At 45.4% G+C, this 20,734-nt stretch overlaps 1 protein-coding gene across 1 annotated transcript in view; it reads left to right on the top strand.

Moving 5' to 3' along the window:
• Positions 1 to 1,457: 1,457 nt before the first annotated feature.
• EXTL3 (exostosin-like glycosyltransferase 3) overlaps positions 1,458 to 20,734 on the top strand; it is a 34,123-nt gene continuing 14,846 nt past the window's right edge. Inside the window, exon 1 of the mRNA XM_010022630.1 lies at positions 1,458 to 3,605. Coding sequence (XP_010020932.1) covers positions 1,458 to 3,605 — 2,148 coding nt within the window. The remainder of the gene's footprint in view (positions 3,606 to 20,734) is intronic.

Raw genomic sequence — 20,734 nt, 5'->3', positions numbered from 1 at the left:
TGAGGCTGTGCAAGAGTCAAAGCTAAGCCCTGCACTATATTCACCAGTGATGTGGGAAGTCCAGTATATGAAAGAATATCCCAGCAACTTGGGTACCTCAGAGGATGCTAATAAAAGGGAAGACAGAGTTTCTAGTGGCAGCATTTTCATGTGGCCTAGATTTAAATCTGTTAGTATAGACCAAAGACTCAGAGCTGAACTTGCCACATCCTTGCTTTTTTATGCCCATGCTAGGTAGGCATTCAATGTCATCCCAGTTTTCCAAGCAAAAAGGCAAATCTAAGCAGGCTGATACTGTGGCGGTGTGGTACCCAACAGATTTGGATGTACAGTGCAGGCTTTTCCGGTTTCAACTAGAAATTCTCTTCTATGTGCAGCCTGCCAGTGGAGGTTGTCATAAGCAACATGAGTACGTTCCCTTTAAACTTTCTCTTGCAATGAATCAAAATTTTCCAGCAGGAAATGAAGGCAAAACACTTCATCTAAAAATTCCTCATCAGCTCTAGTCACTAGACCAGAACAATAGTCATTACACTCAGTTATGCAGTACAAATTCACAGTACTGCTGTGTCCCAGGATCACAACATGCCATTAAAAGGCGGGAAGAGAGAGCAGGTGTACATGAATATCTCCATTTTGTACATGAGGAGACAGGGGCTTGCAGATATTAAGCAGCTTCAGTAAAGTTACACAGTGAGACAGTGGCAGAAATAGGAAACCAGATCTAGGGCCTGTGATTTTTTCTAGTCTGGCCACTGAAGCATGCAACCCTAATGAAAAGCAGAGTGCCCAGAGAAAACCATGTGTCCGCGTCTAATAAATCCCATCACTTTGTCAGGTTTACTGGTATTAACCCCAGAGGTGTTAGACATATGCAAAGGTAGCTCTTCTGCAGAGAGCTTTTAAAAACTAGCGGTATCTTAAGTCACTAAGGGGTCGTTTTGTTTTCATTATCTGAATATGTGATTGTTCTCTTGTAGGAATGGCAGAGCAGCAGCTGTGCGGCAGCGATGAGAGAGACTGACGTTCGTACGAGTCTCTTCTGGCTCCTTCTCCACAATGGCTGGTGCCTCTGCATATTCATTGGATGGTAATGCAGGATGTCAAGAGCAGCGGTGGAGTTTGGCTTGATCCCATTGTGTTTTTCTTCTGCCAGTTGAGACTTTGAATCACCATGACAACACTGTGACACTTCCAGCAAAGGTTACCCACAGACCAAGGGTGGGCTGGGGGTGGGTGAGAAGGTCAATGATCAAGTCTAAAGGGATCAGAAGTTGCGCCTGCAGCAAAACAACTGTAGAAAAGCTGCCATCACGACAAGAAGATGGAATTCCGCTTCTATTGGCTTCTTGTTAAGCAGGCACAATAACATCTTTTTCTGAGAGACTCGCTATAAAAACTATTTTGGTTATGGCTACTGATCCAACGTGATTGGGCGCACAGTGACTTTTGAACTCATGACTGGATATACGATGTTGCGGAATGGGGGAGTGGGGAATGGAGGCCAGCCGTGGATGTTGAGATGGTCCAGTCGGATCCGGCTCACGTGGCTTAGTTTCACGCTCTTCATTATCCTCGTCTTCTTTCCCCTCATTGCTCACTACTACCTAACCACCATCGATGATGCGGACGATGCTGGCAAGCGCATCTTTGGCCCTCGGACTGGCAACGAGCTGTGCGAGGTAAAGCATGTGCAAGACCTGTGCCGCATCCGCGAGTCAGTCAGTGAGGAGCTGCTCCAGCTGGAGGCCAAGCGGCAGGAGCTCAACAGTGAGATTGCCAAGCTCAACTTGAAGATCGAGGCCTGCAAAAAGAGCATTGAAAATGCCAAGCAGGACCTGCTGCAGTTGAAGAACGTCATCAGTCAGACCGAGCATTCCTACAAAGAGCTGATGGCTCAGAACCAGCCCAAGCTCTCCTTGCCCATCCGGCTGCTGCCAGACAAAGACGATGTGACCTTCCCCCTGCCAAAATCCAACCGGAACTGCAGGCTGCACAACTGCTTTGACTACTCACGCTGCCCGTTGACATCTGGCTTTCCAGTCTATGTCTACAACAGTGACGATTACCCTTTTGGTAGCTCCTTAGACCCTTTAATTAAACAAGCCTTTGAGGCGACTGTCAGAACTAATGTTTATGTTACTGAAAATGCAAATATTGCTTGTGTGTATATAATTTTAGTGGGGGAAATGCAAGAGCCCATAATGCCAAAACCTACTGAACTAGAGCAACAGTTGCACTCTTTGCCATATTGGAGGACGGATGGACATAACCATCTCATCATCAGTTTATCAAGGAAATCAGAAACTCAGAACTTCATTTACAACATCAGCACAGGGCGCGCCATGATTGCCCAGTCCACCTTTTATGATGTGCAGTATCGACCAGGGTTTGATATTGTGGTATCACCTCTGGTCCACGCTATGTCTGAACCCAATTTCCTAGAAATCCCACCCCAGGTGCCGGTCAAGCGTAAATACCTGTTTAGCTTCCAGGGGGAGAAGATTGAGTCTCTCAGATCTAGCTTGCAAGAGGTTCGCTCTTTCGAAGAGGAAATAGAAGGCAATGCCCCAGCTGACTACGACGATCGGATCATTACTACCCTGAAGGCTGTTCAGGACAGCAAGTTGGACTTTGTTTTGGTGGAGTTCACGTGTAAGAACCAGCCTAAGGCGAGTCTGCCCACTGAGTGGGCTCTGTGTGGAGAAAGGGATGACAGACTAGAGCTACTGAAGCTATCTACATTTGCACTGATAATCACCCCGGGGGACACCCATTTAGTGATCTCCGCAGGGTGTGCCATGAGACTGTTTGAGGCTCTGGAAGTTGGAGCCATCCCGGTGGTTCTCGGAGAGCAAGTTCAGCTACCCTATAATGATGTGATCCGGTGGAACGAGGCAGCCTTAATTATACCAAAGCCACGTATCACAGAAGTGCACTTTCTTCTGAGAAGCATTTCTGACAATGATCTCCTTGCAATGAGGAGGCAGGGCCGCTTCTTGTGGGAGACCTACTTCTCCACCTCTGACAATGTGTTCAGCACAGTCTTAGCTATCATAAGGACTCGAATCCAAATCCCGGCCGCTCCTATCCGAGAAGAAGCTGCTGTGGAGATTCCCCACCGGTCTGGCAAAGCTGCTGGTACAGACCCCAATATGGCAGACAATGGTGACCTGGACTTGGGGCCTGTGGAAACAGAACCACCCTATGCATCTCCTAAATATCTCCGCAATTTCACCCTCACTGCAATGGACATTTACAGGAATTGGAATTCTGCTCCGGGGCCTTTCCACCTTTTCCCCTACACTCCTTTTGACCCTGTTTTACCATCAGAAGCAAAATTTTTGGGGTCTGGGACTGGATTTCGACCAATTGGTGGAGGTGCAGGTGGCTCTGGGAAGGAGTTCCAGGCTGCTTTGGGTGGCAACGTTCCCCGGGAGCAGTTCACAGTAGTGATGTTGACTTACGAGCGGGAGGAAGTGTTGATGAACTCTCTAGAAAGGCTCAATGGTCTCCCGTACTTAAATAAAGTTGTGGTAGTGTGGAATTCTCCCAAGCTTCCCTCTGAGGATCTCTTGTGGCCAGACATTGGTGTCCCAATCATGGTAAGAAAGATGTAGCTACTATGGTCTTGCCTTCTTGTGGGGTTTGTGCGTTAAAGTTGACTGTAGCTGTTCTATAGTGTGTCAGCTCAGCTTAAATCATCTAGGACAGCATTCATCTTGCATAGCTGTAAATACCTGTGCCTGATCTGGATGCTTTATCAGTGGAGAAAAACAGGGAGATTACAGGCATGACTCATCTGACCCATTTTAGGTGTTTGCATGAGAGTGCCATGGCTCCTGCTCTAGGGAGGACACCACCTTCGAAGGGAGGTGCATGTTCAGAGGTGGATGGCTGTGCTCTGTGGATGTGTTAACTTGGGCAAGATGAATTGCTGTCCAGAGCGAATTCATTTGGTGGCCTTTGGGTTACAAAATACAGGAGGTGTTACCCAGAAGAGCCTAAATTGTAAAAATACAGGATCTTTATAGGTGGCAGTTGTTAATGAAACAGTAATTGCTTGTGTGGAGCCTAATATCAATCTCAAGGCTTAAAGCTAGAGATTCTTGTTTATTGAAAATCTTTGCTTCGGCTCTTTAAGTGTCACACTGTGGGGACAGTTGACACCTTATAAATACCTAAACAGTGACTGTTTCTGCACTTTACCAGATAAATCTTTTATAAAAATGGGACCTACCTAACACAAAGACCTTGAAAGACATTTATCACTTTATATTGCAAGGGATGGCAGAGAGGGAAATACAAGCCACAGCCAACATGCTCCAATGCTTCCATGCTCCAAAGGTTGTAATTGACTTTTGCTTAGGTTAGGGTTGATTTTCTCCAGCCAAACCTTGAAAGACATGCACTCATTTTCATGCCAGGCTACTCAATTGCATATTGGCAGTGTTGCTTATAAGGAATTAATTCTCCTTAAATTATTACTTATGTATGTATGTATTTATTTTAGGACTTTCTGTCATCCCAGCATAATTTTCTGCACTGGCCATTGTTAAAAATCAGGATTAAATATAAATGTTCACATGCCTTTGTAAAGAGAGCACAGGCATGGAGCCACTAACAAGAAGCAACACTCTGTTATCTGAATCTGGTTGCGTTCAGAGGACAAAAGGAAGGATAATGCCTTACAAATTACAGAAGAGAAAAATAAAAGAGGGAGATGGTACTTAAGTACACAAACTGTGTGTGGTTTATGTGACAGGATGCTACTAAGCTTAATAGCAATGTGAGCTTTATGCTTCATGCAAAGAGATTCATTGATTTAGTATTTCATTATATTATTATTGTGATGAATAAATCCTTCTGCTCACATTTAAAAACCTGTATGGTCCAGGGACAATGAGGAGAGAAAATTGCTTGGATAATTGCAAAATAATCTTTCACATTAGTCCCGTTGAATGCCTGAATTCTGCAAAATCTTTGTATTGTGTCTGCCGGAAAACTGTGTACTCCTTCAGAGCTGAAGAGTGGGTATTGTTCTTCTTGGAGCTGCTAATGGATGTTATTTGTGAAAGAAAAATATGTTTCTGTTGATGGAAGTTAATGGCTTTTTTTACTCTGCTCTCATCTGTTATGTCTATTGTCCTGGAGTCCCACTGGCTTTTTGGGGGACTTTAGCACACATAGAATCATAGAGTTATAGAATCACAGAATAATTTGGGTTGGAAGGGACCTTAAAGCTCATCTAGTTCCAACCCACTGCCATGGGCAGAGACACCTTCCACTAGACCAGGGAGGGTTGAGTTGTTATGTGTCTCCTTTGAGCCACAAGTTGAGGTTTGTGTGCTATGAGGAATGTTTGGTACTGCTTGGTTCAAGAGGGAAAAGTTGTCCTTTGGATGGTAACATCATGCCAAGTGCCAGGGAATGGCTGGAGTACAGCGAGCTTCTGCTGGGGTCCTTTCCAAAGGAGCACGTTGAAGCGATAATAGGTATCCTACCTTCCTATTTTTCTAAATTCCATTTTTTGAAAGAGCCCAAGTCTCCTGGGATTTCTCATAGCAGCCTCCAGGCATCCATCCGACCTAAGTGCTTGTTGCTAAGTCCCTCTCCAGACTGGGTGTACAAGTCACGTTGGGTGTCTGTAGTATTCATCTATTTGGATGGTTTAGTGTGGTAGTGATAGAAAAACTTACCTGGGCTTCATCTGACAGTGACAGATCTAAGATCCTCTGTGGAAAAGGGCAAGAAGAACTTGGGAAGTGGAGGTGAGGTTCTGTTTGAGCCTCAGCCACTGAAATGTGGGATGTGCTAGCCAGGGGAAGAGGCAGGTGGGTACTTGGGGTTGGCAAGAAACACAAGCCCATACGACGGCTGATGTCAAAAGAAACTGCAGATCTGTGAATCTGATTTCTCTACAGGAAAAAAAAACCATGTCTTTTGATGGGGAATACGCAGTTCTCTCAGATCTTGAAGCAGTGCTGTATCTCTGTATAACAAATATGTTCCCAGTAACACTGGGGTGCAGGGAATTGCCCTGCATTCAAGTGTCAGAGCACAGAGCTATGCAGAGGAAGGGAGAAGAGAACAGGTGGGAGGGTGCCCCTCCTTATGACTGAAGTGGGTTCCAGGCACCATCTGACTGCAAGGAGCAGCACAACAGCAGCACATGTGTGCCAGCATGATCCACGATCAAAGTACCTGAAGCCAGAAGGTTATTGAAGAAAATTGCAGCCTAATGAGACAAAGCAACATGTGTAGCATTTCCTAGGCTGAAGGAGCCCTTGGAAGCATAATATAGTCTGGAGACACATCAAGGTGCTCCAGCAGTGCCTTGGGACTTAGGACACTTCATCTGTGTGGCTTTGTGCTAGCAGAATACCCCGAAGGAGAGTCAAGCTTCCTCCTTCAGCCTTAGTGCATGACCTTAGTTCATTGATCAGGTCCTTGAAACTTTGTTTGCAGACTGTGCTGCTCAGTTGTGATTTGGTTCTCCAAAACAGGTTATGTGGTTTCTTTTCCGTGGTGGGTTGGGAGTTAATCAAGAGCAAAGCTTAAAGCTGTGTTGGATCTTTGAGTCATTTCATGGATAATGAGATAAATAGGGCTACAGAATATATTTGATTTCTTAAAAACTTTTACTTAGAAATAGATTTCTTGTGATGGCATAATTTACTGAAAAATCAGTAAGATTCCTTAGCTGCACAGGGGTTTCTGATAAAGTATTCTGGAGCTGTACAGGGCCTGAAGTGACTAGGTGCAAATATAATTTAATGTGAAGTTGTGTGTGTAGTCATTCAAGGCTGCCCGTGGAACAGATGTAGGTAGATTACCCTCTAATTTAAAGTGCCTTTGCGCTGGAGCTGAGCTATAAAGATTGTTCCCATCTCACGTTAAATAGTATTGCAGCAAAAAACAAAGGTTGTGAGTGAGAAGTCTTGCTTGTGCTGGCTTAAAAAACTTGCTTTCTGCAAGTGTATGTGTCTCTAGGACTGCATTCGAACTTCCCCAGACAGAAGAACCTGGAGAACTTGACTACCAGCGACACTGCAACCACTGCTTAACTTCTGAGCGCCTCCCTGCAGGATTTATGCAGCCTTGATGCATCCTTCAACATAAGTACTTCAAGATGTCTGCAGCATCTGGCAATTTAAGGAATTAAAAACTGCCTGGACAACCAATCCCTTCCAGCAGTTGAGCTCTGCTCTCTCATAGCGAGGGTAAGAGTTATCCTGTACACTGCATTGCTGTGGGACACTGAAGTCCCCACCGTGGTGCTGCTTGCACCTCATCAGCAAGTGGTACTGCTATTGCCATACTTACGGGAAAGAAAAAGGGAAATTTGATGAAATCCTGCTCTGAGCAGGTGGATAGAACAGGTTTGAGTGAGGTGATACTTGGCTGTTTCTCCTGCACTGTCCTTGTGTGCACTTTAATCTTGGAAAGATTTCCGGTGGCAGAATAAAGGAGGAGTCATTAAGGAGAAAATCTGGATTAATCTTGGAATAGAATTACAGCCTCCCCTTTCAGCATCTCTGTGCTCAGGATTTCTAAATAGCGCACAGGCGATGATAGGAAAAGCCTCACTCTTTGCTTTGCAATTCCTTGACAGCATTTTCATTCACATGAATAAAAGTAGAGGGAAACAAATGAAACAAAACACTCAGGCAACCACATACCCAACCCACACAAATGGTAATAAGACGCACCCAAAGAGATTCAGATCTTGCTGCGCTTTGCAGTGTGCTCAGCACCAGTGTGCTGCTACTTTCTGGTTGCTGTAGGGCACTTGCTTGTACTTCCTTGGCAGATGCGCAGCATAGGTGCAAGTCTGGATGCTTAATAAACCCAGTACATGGTTTTAGCAGCTTTTCAAATTCTCTGGAACTGATTCACCATCCATCTTCCATGCGGCTCTGAGCAGGACATGGAGTAGGGCAGGGAGATAGGATTAATTTTCCCTATTTCTGTTCTGGTTTTAATCCTAAAAAACTAAAAGAATGAGTTGAGCTTGAACAGCCAGAGTTACCTGAAGAGAGTTTGTTTTAGTATATTGAATATGTATTTCAGGAGGCTGCCACCGCTGTGTATGCCCTCGGTTCAGTGGGGAGAGCACAAAGCCCTGAGCAGTGAGGTGATTAAGATGTGGAGCAGCTTGCATTCACAAACAGCCACAGATCCTCTAATGCAGCAATTAAATTATCCATTTCCCTTTCAGAACCTTCCTTAAAGCCCCCCAGGAGTTGCAGTCCAAGCCAGGAACGCAAACTTGTGCACTCAGCAGCTTCCTCTTACCTCCCCTCCTGTCCGCACTTCTCAGCCTGTGATTTGTACCCTGGAGATGGCAGGAGACCAGACAAAGGAAGACTGAGCTTAGGAGGACTATAAAATCAGTTATAATCTTAGTTACAAAAAATACTTGGCCCTTCGTAGGCCCCCTCTGCCATCCATTTCCAGCATCTTTGGATTGGTCTGTTAAACTGTTTAAAAATGCATTCTTAACACCTTTTTTCCTGTCTAGTAGAGTAAAGAGAAGACATCTCATTCTAAGTAAAGGTTGTGCCAAAGAGAGAGGAACTGCTGCTTTCAAACTACAAGGGCTTAGTACTGTGTTGCCAGTGCAGCCATCTCTGTTTCCCAAGGGCTGCAGAGGTCCAAGCAACATGAGAAGAAGGAAGACAGATGGCTTCATGGGGACAAATGCTTCAGCACTGCACAGGGGTGTTTGGACCTGGAACAGTGATTACCAAACAGCATCGTTCTTCATTCAATCTACATCTGTTTATTAAATCTAAACTGAAAGAGGGTAGATTAGATACTAGGAGAAGTTCTTATACTGTGAGGCCCTGGCACAGGTTGCCCAGAGAAGCTGTGGCTGCCCCATCCCTGGCAGTGTTCAAGGCCAGCTTGGACACAGGGGCTTGGAGCAACCTCCTCTAGTGGAAGGTGTCCCTGCCCGTGGCAGGGGGGTGGGACTAAAGGGGATTTATGGTCCCTTCCAACTCAAACCATTCTGTGATTCTATTTTTCAAGGCTTGTCTTGTTTTTTAACTCTCCTGAGCCCTTCACACACAGCTTGGGGTGGCTGCTCACTTTACTGGTCTCAAATCCATCACTTTGAATGTGTAGGCTGGGGGGCGGTGGCACCATCTGGATGTCTGCTGGCTTCTCAGCAACCCACCTGCAAACTTCTCAAATAACATCATTTCACCCAAGACTGGAGCTTGTTGGGCTCTGTTGGATCAGGACTATCCAGCTGTGTCATGGTGTCACTTTATTTTGAGCCAGTGTAACATCCCTCCTGCTTCCCCAGTAATGACTGGCTTTTGGCTGGGTTATTTCGGAAGCCCTAGGGCTTTGTGTGGGCTACCAGTGTCACACATGGAGCATTGCCTATGAACCCAGCTGAGCTGTGAAAAGGCTTGCCACATTTGGAGCTAAACCTTGCTCAGCCCAAAGCAATATTGTAGCAACCTGTGCTCTTGCCCTGAGAAATTACAGCCCGAACTTCCAACTTGTCTTACTTTTCTGTGTGCGTGCAGGTCCTTCAGTGAGAGAGCGGTGGCTGGAAAAGCCCTGCAGCAGTTTGCTTTCTCCTCTTCCTCCGGGGTTAGGAGGTGTGTGCTTGTAGGCATTTCTGAGCAATTTAGCTGGGTTCACTGCCAATGCCAGCTCCTGTGGCTTTCAGCAGTGACTAATCCTTTCCTTCAGCTTTGTTATAGAATAAGTAGCTGGCTTTGATCTCTGCAGCCAGTTCCAGTGGCGTAACGTCCTTTTCTGCTGGCTTGGTGGCCAGCTGAGAAAGCTCATTCAATTTAGCTGCTTGTTTAAAAAGGAATAATCTTTGGAAAATGTCTAATCCGGAAGCCTTGCTGCATCTGCAGACCTCTTTGGCTGGCCACGGTGTCCCTTGAAATGCCACTTGTTAATCAGGAGCAGACTGGGGGGAAATGCCGTCATGCCTTTCCCTTCTGTTTGGACAGCGTCTGTATAACCGTACTGTGCTGAGCTTGCTGCTGAAGGACAGATGCCTCAGGTTTGCATGTCCTTTCTAGCAGAAATACTTGAAGGTGCTTTGCTATCTCCATTTTAAGGAGCATGTCAAGGTTCCTAGGTGATGCTTCCAGCTAGGAAGAGGAGGTTTAGCTCCTGGTCAGGCTGTAACATGTATGTAGCATGCCAAAGTGGAAGCATGAGCTTCTCTGCTTGTCCTTCAACATCAAGTTTGGTTTTCTGGTAACAGCAGAGCTCAACCTTGCAAACTAACAGCTCCCTCAGGTCACCAGTAACTTGAGCTGAGCTGGTGCAGTGTGCGTGACCCAAGATGAGGTCCTCACGAGGACCAGGAGTTAAAAGTCAAGTAAAACTCTCTGTACTGACAGTAGACAGAGTACCACCATTTCAATCTATCCTTTTCCTTCCTGGGAGCTTTGCGTAAATATCAGCTCAGATCCTGACTCAACCAAGTAACCAAGCACGTACCTAACCCTTCCTTGGTGGCATGACTTGTACTTTTCTGGACCAACTCACCTGCTGAAGCTCTTGGATAAATCAGAGCTTTACACTGGGCACTTAACTGCTTTCCCCTGCCTTACCAAAGCTTTCGTGTGCAAAATCAGGAGGAACCCAACTTAACTTTCAGGTCTGGAGTTGCATATGAAAGTGGAGAGCTACAGGTTTGCTCCCTGAGGGGACAATTCAGGCTGTGCTTTCCATGACAAAACAGCTGAGAAAATCGCCTTGTTTCTTAGCACCGAGTCACTTTACGCAAGAGATTTGCACCATCCGTGGGTTAAATGGGCCCCATCCAGTCCACCAGCTCTACCAACAGCGTATCACAGGTTTATAAGTTAAATTACTCTATGAGAGCAATTTTCTAAGGCGATGTTGCAGGGAACGTCTGTGGACTGCTGCCGGGTATGCAGCACCACCTGCTGCCTGCAGAGCAGGGTGCTGCTGGAGAGGCAGATCACTTCTCAAATCCCTGCGAGTTTTCCTGTCTATCTATATATATCTACTGCTGTATAGCAGAAGAAGGAGCAAATTTGCTGCTTAGTTTACCTGCGATACTAAAATCCAGATGCTTGTCACTGCAGGGCCGGTGCAAAGGTGCAGCGATGCATGAATGTATGCTGATAATGTAACAAGCAGTGCCAGTTTCTTAGGGATTTGCACTCTGAATATTAACTCAAACATCCTTGCAATACTCTGCTGCTACTGCCTAAAACCAGTGCTTGAGTCTCTTGCGTGCCATATGCTGGTTTGTAACAGTTTTTCCATAGACAAAATGTTACTGTCGTCTCAGCTCTCTGGATTCCCTTGGCTTAGAAGGCAACTAATGGGGTCGGTGAGCAGGAAGAAGGCGTTACTTTGGGGCACTGGAAAGGAAAAACAAGGGAGGGAAGCATCCTTCGCACTACTGTGTACATAATCAGATGTTTTTTCTCGCATATGAAAGCTTGAAGATGTCATGGGGGCCAGTCCCCCTGTGTTGAAGCCTTTAACCAGCTGTCTGTGCATCATTAAAACGCTCTCTGCTCAGGAGCAGACTGTCACAACAGCTCAGGGACAAAAGCAGCACAACAGAACTTGGCACTGGAGTCAGTGCAGCAGCAAAATACCATGTTATTTTTCCAGGGCTTGTTTCTGGGTTTTGCATAGTGGCCTGTATGTGCCTTTTCAAATAACAACAGACTATTTAATGTCCCCAAATTACCCCAAGTTATTCCATACAGTGGAACAAGCAGGGGAGTGGGAGAGGAGGGAGGATGTGTTTTCTCTATTTTTCTTTTTCCTTCTATTTTCACCTTCTTTTCATTCTTTATGACTTTGTTATTCCAACTTTTACTTGGTTTATATGATGCTGTGTGTTGATATCCACTTCACTGCAAGCTACTGCCTTCTTCCAACAAAGTCCCAGAGCCTGGTTGTCTGCATTTCCTTTCTTCCCATGCTTTTTAACTGTCTCAGTGGAGTGGTTTTGCTGTGCAAAATCATTTGCTTGTGCATTCCGTACAGGCTGCCTTGTTTGTGAAGCAAAGACAGCCTTGTCTCCCAAAGCAGCTATAACTTGATGCTATACCACAAGAAATGGCACAGGAGAGGAGCGCACTGTAGTCACCAAGGTCATGAATTTGGCCTTGGCTTGTGGGTATTAAATAGATAGGACAAAAGAAAATCTGTGCTGTTAAAGTTTGGAACAGGAAGGACCTTGTGGGACATTGGGACATCAAGGAGGCAACTGTAAGGGACATGAGAAGGTTATAAAGAGGAAGGTAACTCTTGGATACAAGGTTAAAGAAAGAAATAAGAAGCAAGAGAGAGATTTTAATCATTGCTTGTTCTTATGTGTATGGTGTAGCTCCCTAAGCTCTATGGAATCAATCAGCAAAGATATTGCAGCTCTCAGATAGAAGATGGTGACTTATTTCCAAGTTTACCAGTGGGCTGGCACAGCAGCCACAGTATTACTCACCTCCTGGACAGTCTCTTATCCCTTTTCCACATGATACCTTCCTGTTTCTGGCAAAGCAGCAGATTCTGCTCTTCCTTATCTAATTGATGGATGCTTTTTCTTCAGTTTTCTTGAAATCAAACCCTGTGGTTAGCGATAAAGCATGACGGATCTCCCTGCCATGCTGTGCATACAGAGTGCTTCCCTCTCTAAAAAGCAGTGCCTGGCTCCATCCTGTGCTTCTGGAGGAGGAGGTTCATCTCCTGTGAAAAGTGGTCAATGAACATAAAGGTGGTGGAGTAGCTGGGTTCAGAAGCAAGGGCTGCAGCTTATTTTCCCATTGTCCTGATTACTGGATCCCTGGAATCAGTACTGTTTAATTACAAGTACCCGGAAGGGATGGAGGGTTTTTTCCTGATGACAGTTAGGGCATGCCATTTTAGAGAACATAAGAAAACCAGGGGGAAAAGCAGTAGTTGTAAGTCACTTCCATTCATTTAGATCCTTCGGTTAATTAATGAAAATCTGTGTTAGCCCTGCTAAGAAAAATGAGGACTATTTCACTTCTAACTACCATAAACAAGGAGCTAAGGGCATCTTGTTAATAAGCCAGAGGGAAACTACGGTACAGAAAGCAGAAAGCCATGCCTGGTCACTAAAGCACACACTAGTAATCTCCTTAAAAGCTCACAGAAATGCTGTTTTCACTATTCCCAGATTTACTAGAAGGAGAAAGATGGGAAGTGTGCTGAAGCTGTTCTTAGACTTCCCAGATAACACTTTTAGACCAGAATAGTTTAGCAAAGTCATCAGGTTTCTGAATGCTTCTCTGACTTGAACTCTGAGGGGTTTTGGAGGCTTGTGTAGGAAAGGGAAATGTTGTTTGTTCTCAACACTGAAAGTTTAAAACATTTTGGGCAGGGAGGTTTGGTTTCCAACTTCTGTGCGGAAGGGCTTCTAATCAAAGCTTTGATCTCCCGAGCTGCCCAGAGTCCCGGCTAGTGGAACCTGCCTTATCTTGACAGTTAGAGACAGCCCCATCTTTTACTATGACAGAAGAGAACTAACAGGGAATAAGAAAAGCACTTTTCTGGGGAACGTAACAGCTGTAAGCTAGATAATTCTTTGCAATAAGGCTCATTTTCCTCTTGCTCTGAATGCAGGTGACTAAGCAAATTGGTTTCAAAACACTGGTAATAATTAGGTTGATTTTCTCAGAAATTTATAAAAGGAATTGTTTTTAATTATGCCTCTTTTATGTAAACTCTGTAATTTCTAACACATGCTGCTCCTTAATTCCCAACCCATACTGTGGGTTGTGGGAGGTGGTTGGGGTGGTCTGTATTCATCCCAACCATGCACTTGGCAGCAATGTATTAACTATGTCTTGATGGAAGCATTTTTTCCCTCTTAATTTTGTTTAACTATTTAATTGACTAGCAGGAGAAGTTTAAATAGATCATTAAGTAGTGAAAGTCTTGGGGCAAGCCAAGTGTTGAAGAACGTGACATTGCTCACCTCAAAACCCATGGAGACTGCGGGGATGGTCCTTCTGAGTCTTTCTGCTCTCCTGGGTGGAAGATGGTGGGCTGGTGTGAGACATGAACCAGGTGAAGTAGGATTCAGCCAAGGGTTCCAACAGTTAGGATCCAGCAATTGAAGCCTGTGAGCAAAGGAAAAGTCTTCAGAAACCCCTCTGGGGCTTGTATCCTGGTTTGTCATCAACTGGCTCTGCCATGTCGAATGAGAAGGTGTTTATTGCTTGCTGAGGCGAGATTGTGTGTTTGGTGAGAATGCCTTTCCCCTTTATTTGTCGACATTCAGGGTACTATCTTGACCATATTCCCTGATATTTGAGCTGATGGAAATGGCTTTTCTTGATGTGTTGTACTCATGGAACAATAAGAACAACGAGAGATAAAATGCTGGTTAGGGAATTGTGGGATGGGTTTGCTAGGTTTTTTTCTTCTGATGTTACATAAAAGAACTCTCGTCTCTAGATAATGGATTTGAGGATAGCGGAAAACTGTCATGTCATCCAGAGCCATCATATCTTTCTCGGTGAGAACTCAGCCTTCTCATCTCGGAGGTCCTCAGAAAGCTTCCAGTCTGGAATAAATCCAGAAGCTAAAAGTGGGTTTGCGTGCCTGAGTGTTCTTTATGGTTTCTGCTTCTAGCCACGTAAGCATTAATAAATCCTCTGTCCTCTCCCATCAGAAAAATAACCTACCTGCAAACTTGATGGCTCTTGGCTTTGCTTATATGTGAAGTTTATATCCCAGCTTTTTCAGTAGCTGCTCAGTAAGTTAATAGTCTGACCCCAATTCCTTTCTCTGTTAGTTGAGATGTAATGTTCATTTTGATGCCTTCAGCCCCCTGATATAGATGCCTGCACTCCAAATCTCTTCTAGGATGGGACACAGCAGCTTTAAATGCTGAACAACATCACCAAGTGTCATTGGATGTAATGTATTCTAAACAGTGAAATGTACCTGTTTTAACAAATTTTAAAATAATTGCACCTGTTCTGCCAGGTTTTTTGGTTTACTGCTGTAGTGGAAATCCTGTTTGACAGATACTGAGAAGAAAGAGAAAGAACCTGCTGAAGAAGTAATTGCACAACAATACTGAGGATTTGCACTGATGAAAGCTTCTGTTAATTAAAGTAGCTGGGCTATTAGCCAAAGAGCAAACTGTGGAAAGATAAGCTCTGCCTCACTTAGTGAACAGAAAGAAGATATTTCCAGTAATCCCTCAGGACTGCATCCCTTGGGTTTCCAGCACTTTTTTCTTCCACTGGAGATGCTATGACTCTCTGTTGTGAATTTCTGTATCTCTAAGATGGATGTTGCTGTGTTTCCCATTGATGCTGATGACCTCATATTGCACCGCAGCTGATGGTTTGGCAAGAAGAGGATACCCCAAGAGTGCTCCTAAACCACCTTGCTGACTTTTAAATGCTCTCTGTCTTGCAGATGAGATGTGACAGCCCTGCTCAGATCCATCCCTGAGCTCTCAATCCATTTTCTGCCCAACTTCTCAGCACAGACTGGGGGACCAGCAACGTGTCCTTTCCAATGAAATTAGAAGTGCACGAATTAACTAGTGGAGTCTTAAGAGTGAAGGGCAGAGAGAGGTCTGGGCTTCAATTCTACAGAAGTTTGGGGGGGTTGCTTTTTTTTGTTTTGTTTTATTTTGTTTTGTTTCTGTAAGGTCAGGGAGTGACAGTTTGTGCATCTTTCATAGGCTCTTGTATGGCTTTCAGGCTCTTGTATGGCTCTTCCAACGAGGACAACATAATGAGGTTGTACCTGGCCTGACACGCCTCTGATGAGCACTCCACCTACATAGCGCAGCTGGGAAATCGAGGTAGGGATGCTCAATACTTTTGCCAAAATAAGGCCAGGCTTTCCCAGTTGGTTCCTCTGTGAGCTTGTTGGGTTTTCCTTTTTCACCCGTACCAGCTGGATTACACAGCAATTCTGTGGTTAGTTCAAGTACAGGACCAGGATAGTCCTGGCCGTGGATTCTTTCCTGGCCTGTTTTCGCTCCACTGCTCTGAATTTTACAAGCAGCTCTGAAAATAGATTAGCCCAAGCAGCGTGCAGCAGTCCTGGCTGCAGGTGTCACCCCAACCTCGTGCAACTCTGCCCTGCATGGTGCAGTGCCGACGTCCCTGTGAGACCCAAAACAGATCCAGGAGATGAAAGCTAGTTCAGAACAGTAGACACTCCAGCCTGATGTCTGACGTGCCTGCTCCTGGGGACTGGCCAGGATGCTGTGAGGATCTGCAGCTCCTCTGCTGGCAGGACCAAACTCCTACTGGGATCCCAGAAACCAGAACTGGCTTAAATCTGAAGCAGAAAGGGGGTTCCCAGCAGTTCCCAGGCTCACTGGCAGTATACATATCTGTTCCTGAGCTGTTGGTATTTACCAGTCTAACTCTGGAAAGCTTTTGTTACCCGCAAGCAGTTTGAATCCACCATCCCTGAGCTTCCAACACTAATACTCCACCTTGTGAAAAGAGTTCAAAGATGCTGCCTGCCCTCTTTCTGTCTCCTTGCATGTTCTCTTTTGCAGCAGTGAGGGCTGGTTAGAAATGACATCTCTGTGTTTTATCTAATATTAGCAAAATGGCTTTAGTGCAGAAAATGCAAGGCAGGTGTCCCCATTTCATCAGCTCTTGGCTCTCCCCAAGCATCTCCCCAAGGATCTTGTCTGGGGACAGCTCAGTGTTGGATGCAGACACAGAGCTGTAGCAACTATACTGTAGAGATGGGGAGGTCATAGTGGGGAAAAAGCTTCCCCTCAAATTGAATTTATAGTGCAGATAAAATTTATTGGTGATAGCCGTGGGAGGGTTGACAGAGGCCTACTAATTTTTTTCCTGTATTAAGTGACAGAACTGTGCTTTTCCAGCCTCAGCTCCTGGGTCTCAGTCTCACACATACAACACTGTTGTTTCAGCACTTCACTTAATTGATGCTGCACTCAGGTGCTGGGTGAAATTTGTCATTTTTCATGACTTAGAATCTGTAAGAGCAATATTCCTGTTGTGTAGGACTGGCCTTTGAGAATCCTCTTAACAATTTATTTTCATCCAAAGATCTTTGAGTTGTTGGCAAACATTCGTCAACCTAACAGCTGCCCTGCTAGATTAGGAAAGAGTAGACAGCATTGGTTCATTAAAATGCAGCCACATTGGCTTGGAGCATACCAGTAGTTTTGACAGTGCTTTATATCATTACCCCAAGCTTCAGAAGAGTAAACTGTTTTATCCAACAACCTTTTGCTAATAAAATTACCTTTATAACAGCTGAGGGGTATTTGGAGAGGAAGAAGAGGCACAGAGAACAAAGTTTAGAGTAGAGAGGGACTGCCAGAAGGAAGAGCTTGAACACTGAAAGGGTAAAATGAAGGCTGAGAATATACTTTTGTTGTTAGGGTGAGTGTTCTGGTGCTGTCACCAGGCAAGTGACACCACTTCAGTGGCAGGATCATAGCATCACAGAATGGTTTGGGTTAGAAGGGACCTTAAAGACCATCCAGTTCCAACCCTGCCTGCCATGGACAGGGGCACCTTCCAATAGAGCAGGTTGCTCCAAGACCCACCGTGTCTTTGACCCCGGCCGGGGGGGGGCCAGCCACAGCTTCTCTGGGCAACCTGTGCCAGGGCCTCACCACCCTCACAGGGAACAACTTCTGCCTAAGAGCTCATCTCAATCTCCCCTCTGTCAGTTTAAATCTATTCCTTGTCCCATCACTACAGGCCCTTGACCAAAGCCCCTCTCCAGCTTTCTTTTTGGCCCCTTTAGGCACTGGAAGCTGCTCTAAGGTCTCTGTGGAGCCATCTCTTCTCCAGGCTGAACAAGCCCAGCTCTCTCAGCCTGTCTCCATAGCAGAGGTGCTCCAGCACTTGGAACATCTTCGTGGTCTCCTCTGGACTCACTCCAACAGCTCCACGTGCTTCTTATGCAGGAGGGGTCTCACCAGAGCGGAGCAGAGAGGGGGAATCCCCTCCCTTGACCTGCTGCTCATGCTGCTGGTGATGCAGCCCAGGACACGGTTGGTTTCTGGGCTCAAGCACACACTGCTGGGTCATGGGGAGCTTCTCATCAACTAACACTCCCACATCCTTTTCCTCAGGGCTGTTCTCAGTCCAGTCTGTGCTCAGCCTGTATTTGTGTTTGGTTGTCCTCCCTGCAGAAAGCAGGATATGACACCCCACGTGCCTTCTTGCAAAAGGTCCTTTCGGGAGCCGTGAACAGCAGGACAAGTGCTAAACCTCACAGCAGAATCAGCATCTGGTACTGCCTTACTGCAGGCCGGTTCAACACCACCACTTCTGAATTGCAGCAAAACCCCTGCAAATGGGATGTTTCTAATTTATTTGTCTTATTTTGTCTTAAAGAAGACAAATTATTGTGTATGTACACCCCTGCTTGCATTCAGTCTGTGTGTGCTCTTGCTGCAGACACTTCCGCTGCTGTCCATCATCTCCCCAGTGTGCTTCAGCTCTGAGCTCTGGGACCACTTCTAGGCTGGGCAGAATTTCATCTGAATTTTCAGGCCTTGAATATGAAGACAGGATTTGCCAGGTGAAGGCAGGTTTGTGATGTTCATCTACCTGCCACTTAAAAGATGGATGTTGCCTATTTCATTGCAAAAAAACAACCAAACCCCAGCAAACCCAAAATTGGAGTTATCGGTATCAGAATCCTGAGTGAGCAGTCTTCCCTCCTCAAATGGCTCTCTGGTTTCTCAGCAAACAGCAACTTGTAAATCTGGCTAGTCACCCCAAACATGCTAATGGAAGTTGGGTCATGAGCTTCTCTGTCCCACACTTGCACTCAGCAGCTTTTTGATGAGAGCTTCCATATAAAAGCACAGAGCAGAGTTTCAGAAAGTTAGGAAAGGAGATGAAGCAATGGGAGACAAAATATTTGAAAGCCTCAGCTGCAAGTGACAGCATGTTATCCATGGGATGTTCTTTAGAGCGAATAATTGTAAAACAAATAAATCCAATCAGACAACCAACTCAACGTGCACCTTTAATTGCACAGCCACTAGCAGCAACACACAGAGAATAAAAATAAGTGCGTATCCAGATCCCTTCAATGTTAAAATAAGCATTCTTCTTCTCGTTTCTCTACAAGGATGCAGCAGCTGCACCATATGAAAATGAATAAGTAATCAGTTTTATTTGTATCGCAAGCTGTTTTCTCAACTCGGAGATTAGCAACCCACTGATAGCCATCGAGTAGTTTAAAGATAGAGCAAGTCTTTGCACATATTACATGTATGGACACAATATCAGTTTACAAAAAGGGTTTCCAGTAGTATCTTCCTGTGTGGTTTTGTTCTCAGTGGAGGATAATTTATGCTTGGTTTTATGTTGCATTATTTAATTACGTGTATTTTAAAAATGCATCTGCTTTGCCAATTTACATGCAGTATACGCTGCCTTTGGATAGCTTTGTAGCTAAATAGCCTTCCAGTGAAACTCGTTTCATACCTCTGGAGATGAGTCTTAAAATAGTCTATAAATCCTTTTCATTGGAGTTTTGAAAATGCCTTAAGTTGTAGGTAGCAAAGCACAGAAGTCTGGAGGATCAGGGCATGAAGTGGGGGGCTGTAACTGTTTCAAGGTGAAGAGGAAGCGCAGAAGGAGCAGCAGAAGAATTAATACATGAGAAAAGGGATAACAGTAATTTTCCAATCCATCCTTACAAGCAAAGATGAAAGGGAAAACAAGAAGGTGAACAATTGCCAGGGGAAGCCACTGTAAAAACGGAGGACATCTCCTCAGGCAACGGATGAGTGAAGAAACATCGCACTAAGTGTTTCTAAAGAGCTGGTTTTGGGTGGGTGTTCAAATTAATGACCGGTATTTTTGGTGCAAGTGCCAGCAAATTAAGCAAGAGAGCAGACTCCATAGGATACATGCGTATGGGGTAGGTGAGAACTGATGTGGAAGAGGTCTGGGAACATGCTTCAGCGGTGCAGTGCTGTCTCCTGCCTGCTCTCCCCCTTGCCCAACTGCAGCAGATGCTGGTGTGGCACCATCTGGAGCCAAGCACGCATGGCCTGGGCCTCATCCAGACCAGTTGGAGCAGAGCTGGGAGCCAGCTGGGTATTGCAAAGCTATTTCATGGGGAGAGACCAGCCATGAGAGGAGCACATCCCCTTACGGCTGTACCTCTCAATGCAGGTGGTTCCAAGCAGCCTGCATCTCCCTCCAGGGTGGCTTTGGCTGGGGTAATAGGACTTGTTTAGGAGCTGCAGTCACATCTGTGCCCGTTTGTCAATATGCCGTGTATTTGAGTGTGTTTACCCTAGGATAATGGCAGAGGATCGTTGTCTTAGCAAACACCTTAAAGAGCTGCTTTCTGCGTCTGTGATTTTGCCTTTGCAAACCAAGTTTTTTAAACATCAATTATCATAAACGCTCACAATCAAAAGAGCATCCATTTCTTTACAAAATGCCAACTTGCAAAGATCTGCCGGTGCTGGTGGCATTTCTGGAAGGAGATTTAACATCATGTTTATGTGTGTGTCAAAGTGCAGGGCTGCAATTTCCCCTGGATTTGCAGCTCATTGGGAACTGTCAGGAATTCCCTGTAGTCCCATGTCATGCTGGACTCAATTTCTTTGAGGTTTTGGGTCCCAGCCGGGAGTGGGAGTGTGTTTGCAGGGAGGAAAGGCATCATCCCAGGGGCTTGGTTGTGGTGGAAAGGCCACACTAGCATCCCACTTTTCTCCCGGTGCAGAAAGCCG

The sequence above is a fragment of the Nestor notabilis genome, unplaced genomic scaffold (genome assembly GCF_000696875.1).
Source record: "Nestor notabilis isolate BGI_N333 unplaced genomic scaffold, ASM69687v1 scaffold3729, whole genome shotgun sequence".
NCBI classification, from domain to species: Eukaryota; Metazoa; Chordata; class Aves; order Psittaciformes; family Psittacidae; genus Nestor; species Nestor notabilis.
The sequence above is the reverse complement of the archived record's forward strand: the minus strand, read 5'-3'. Positions and strand labels throughout refer to the sequence as shown.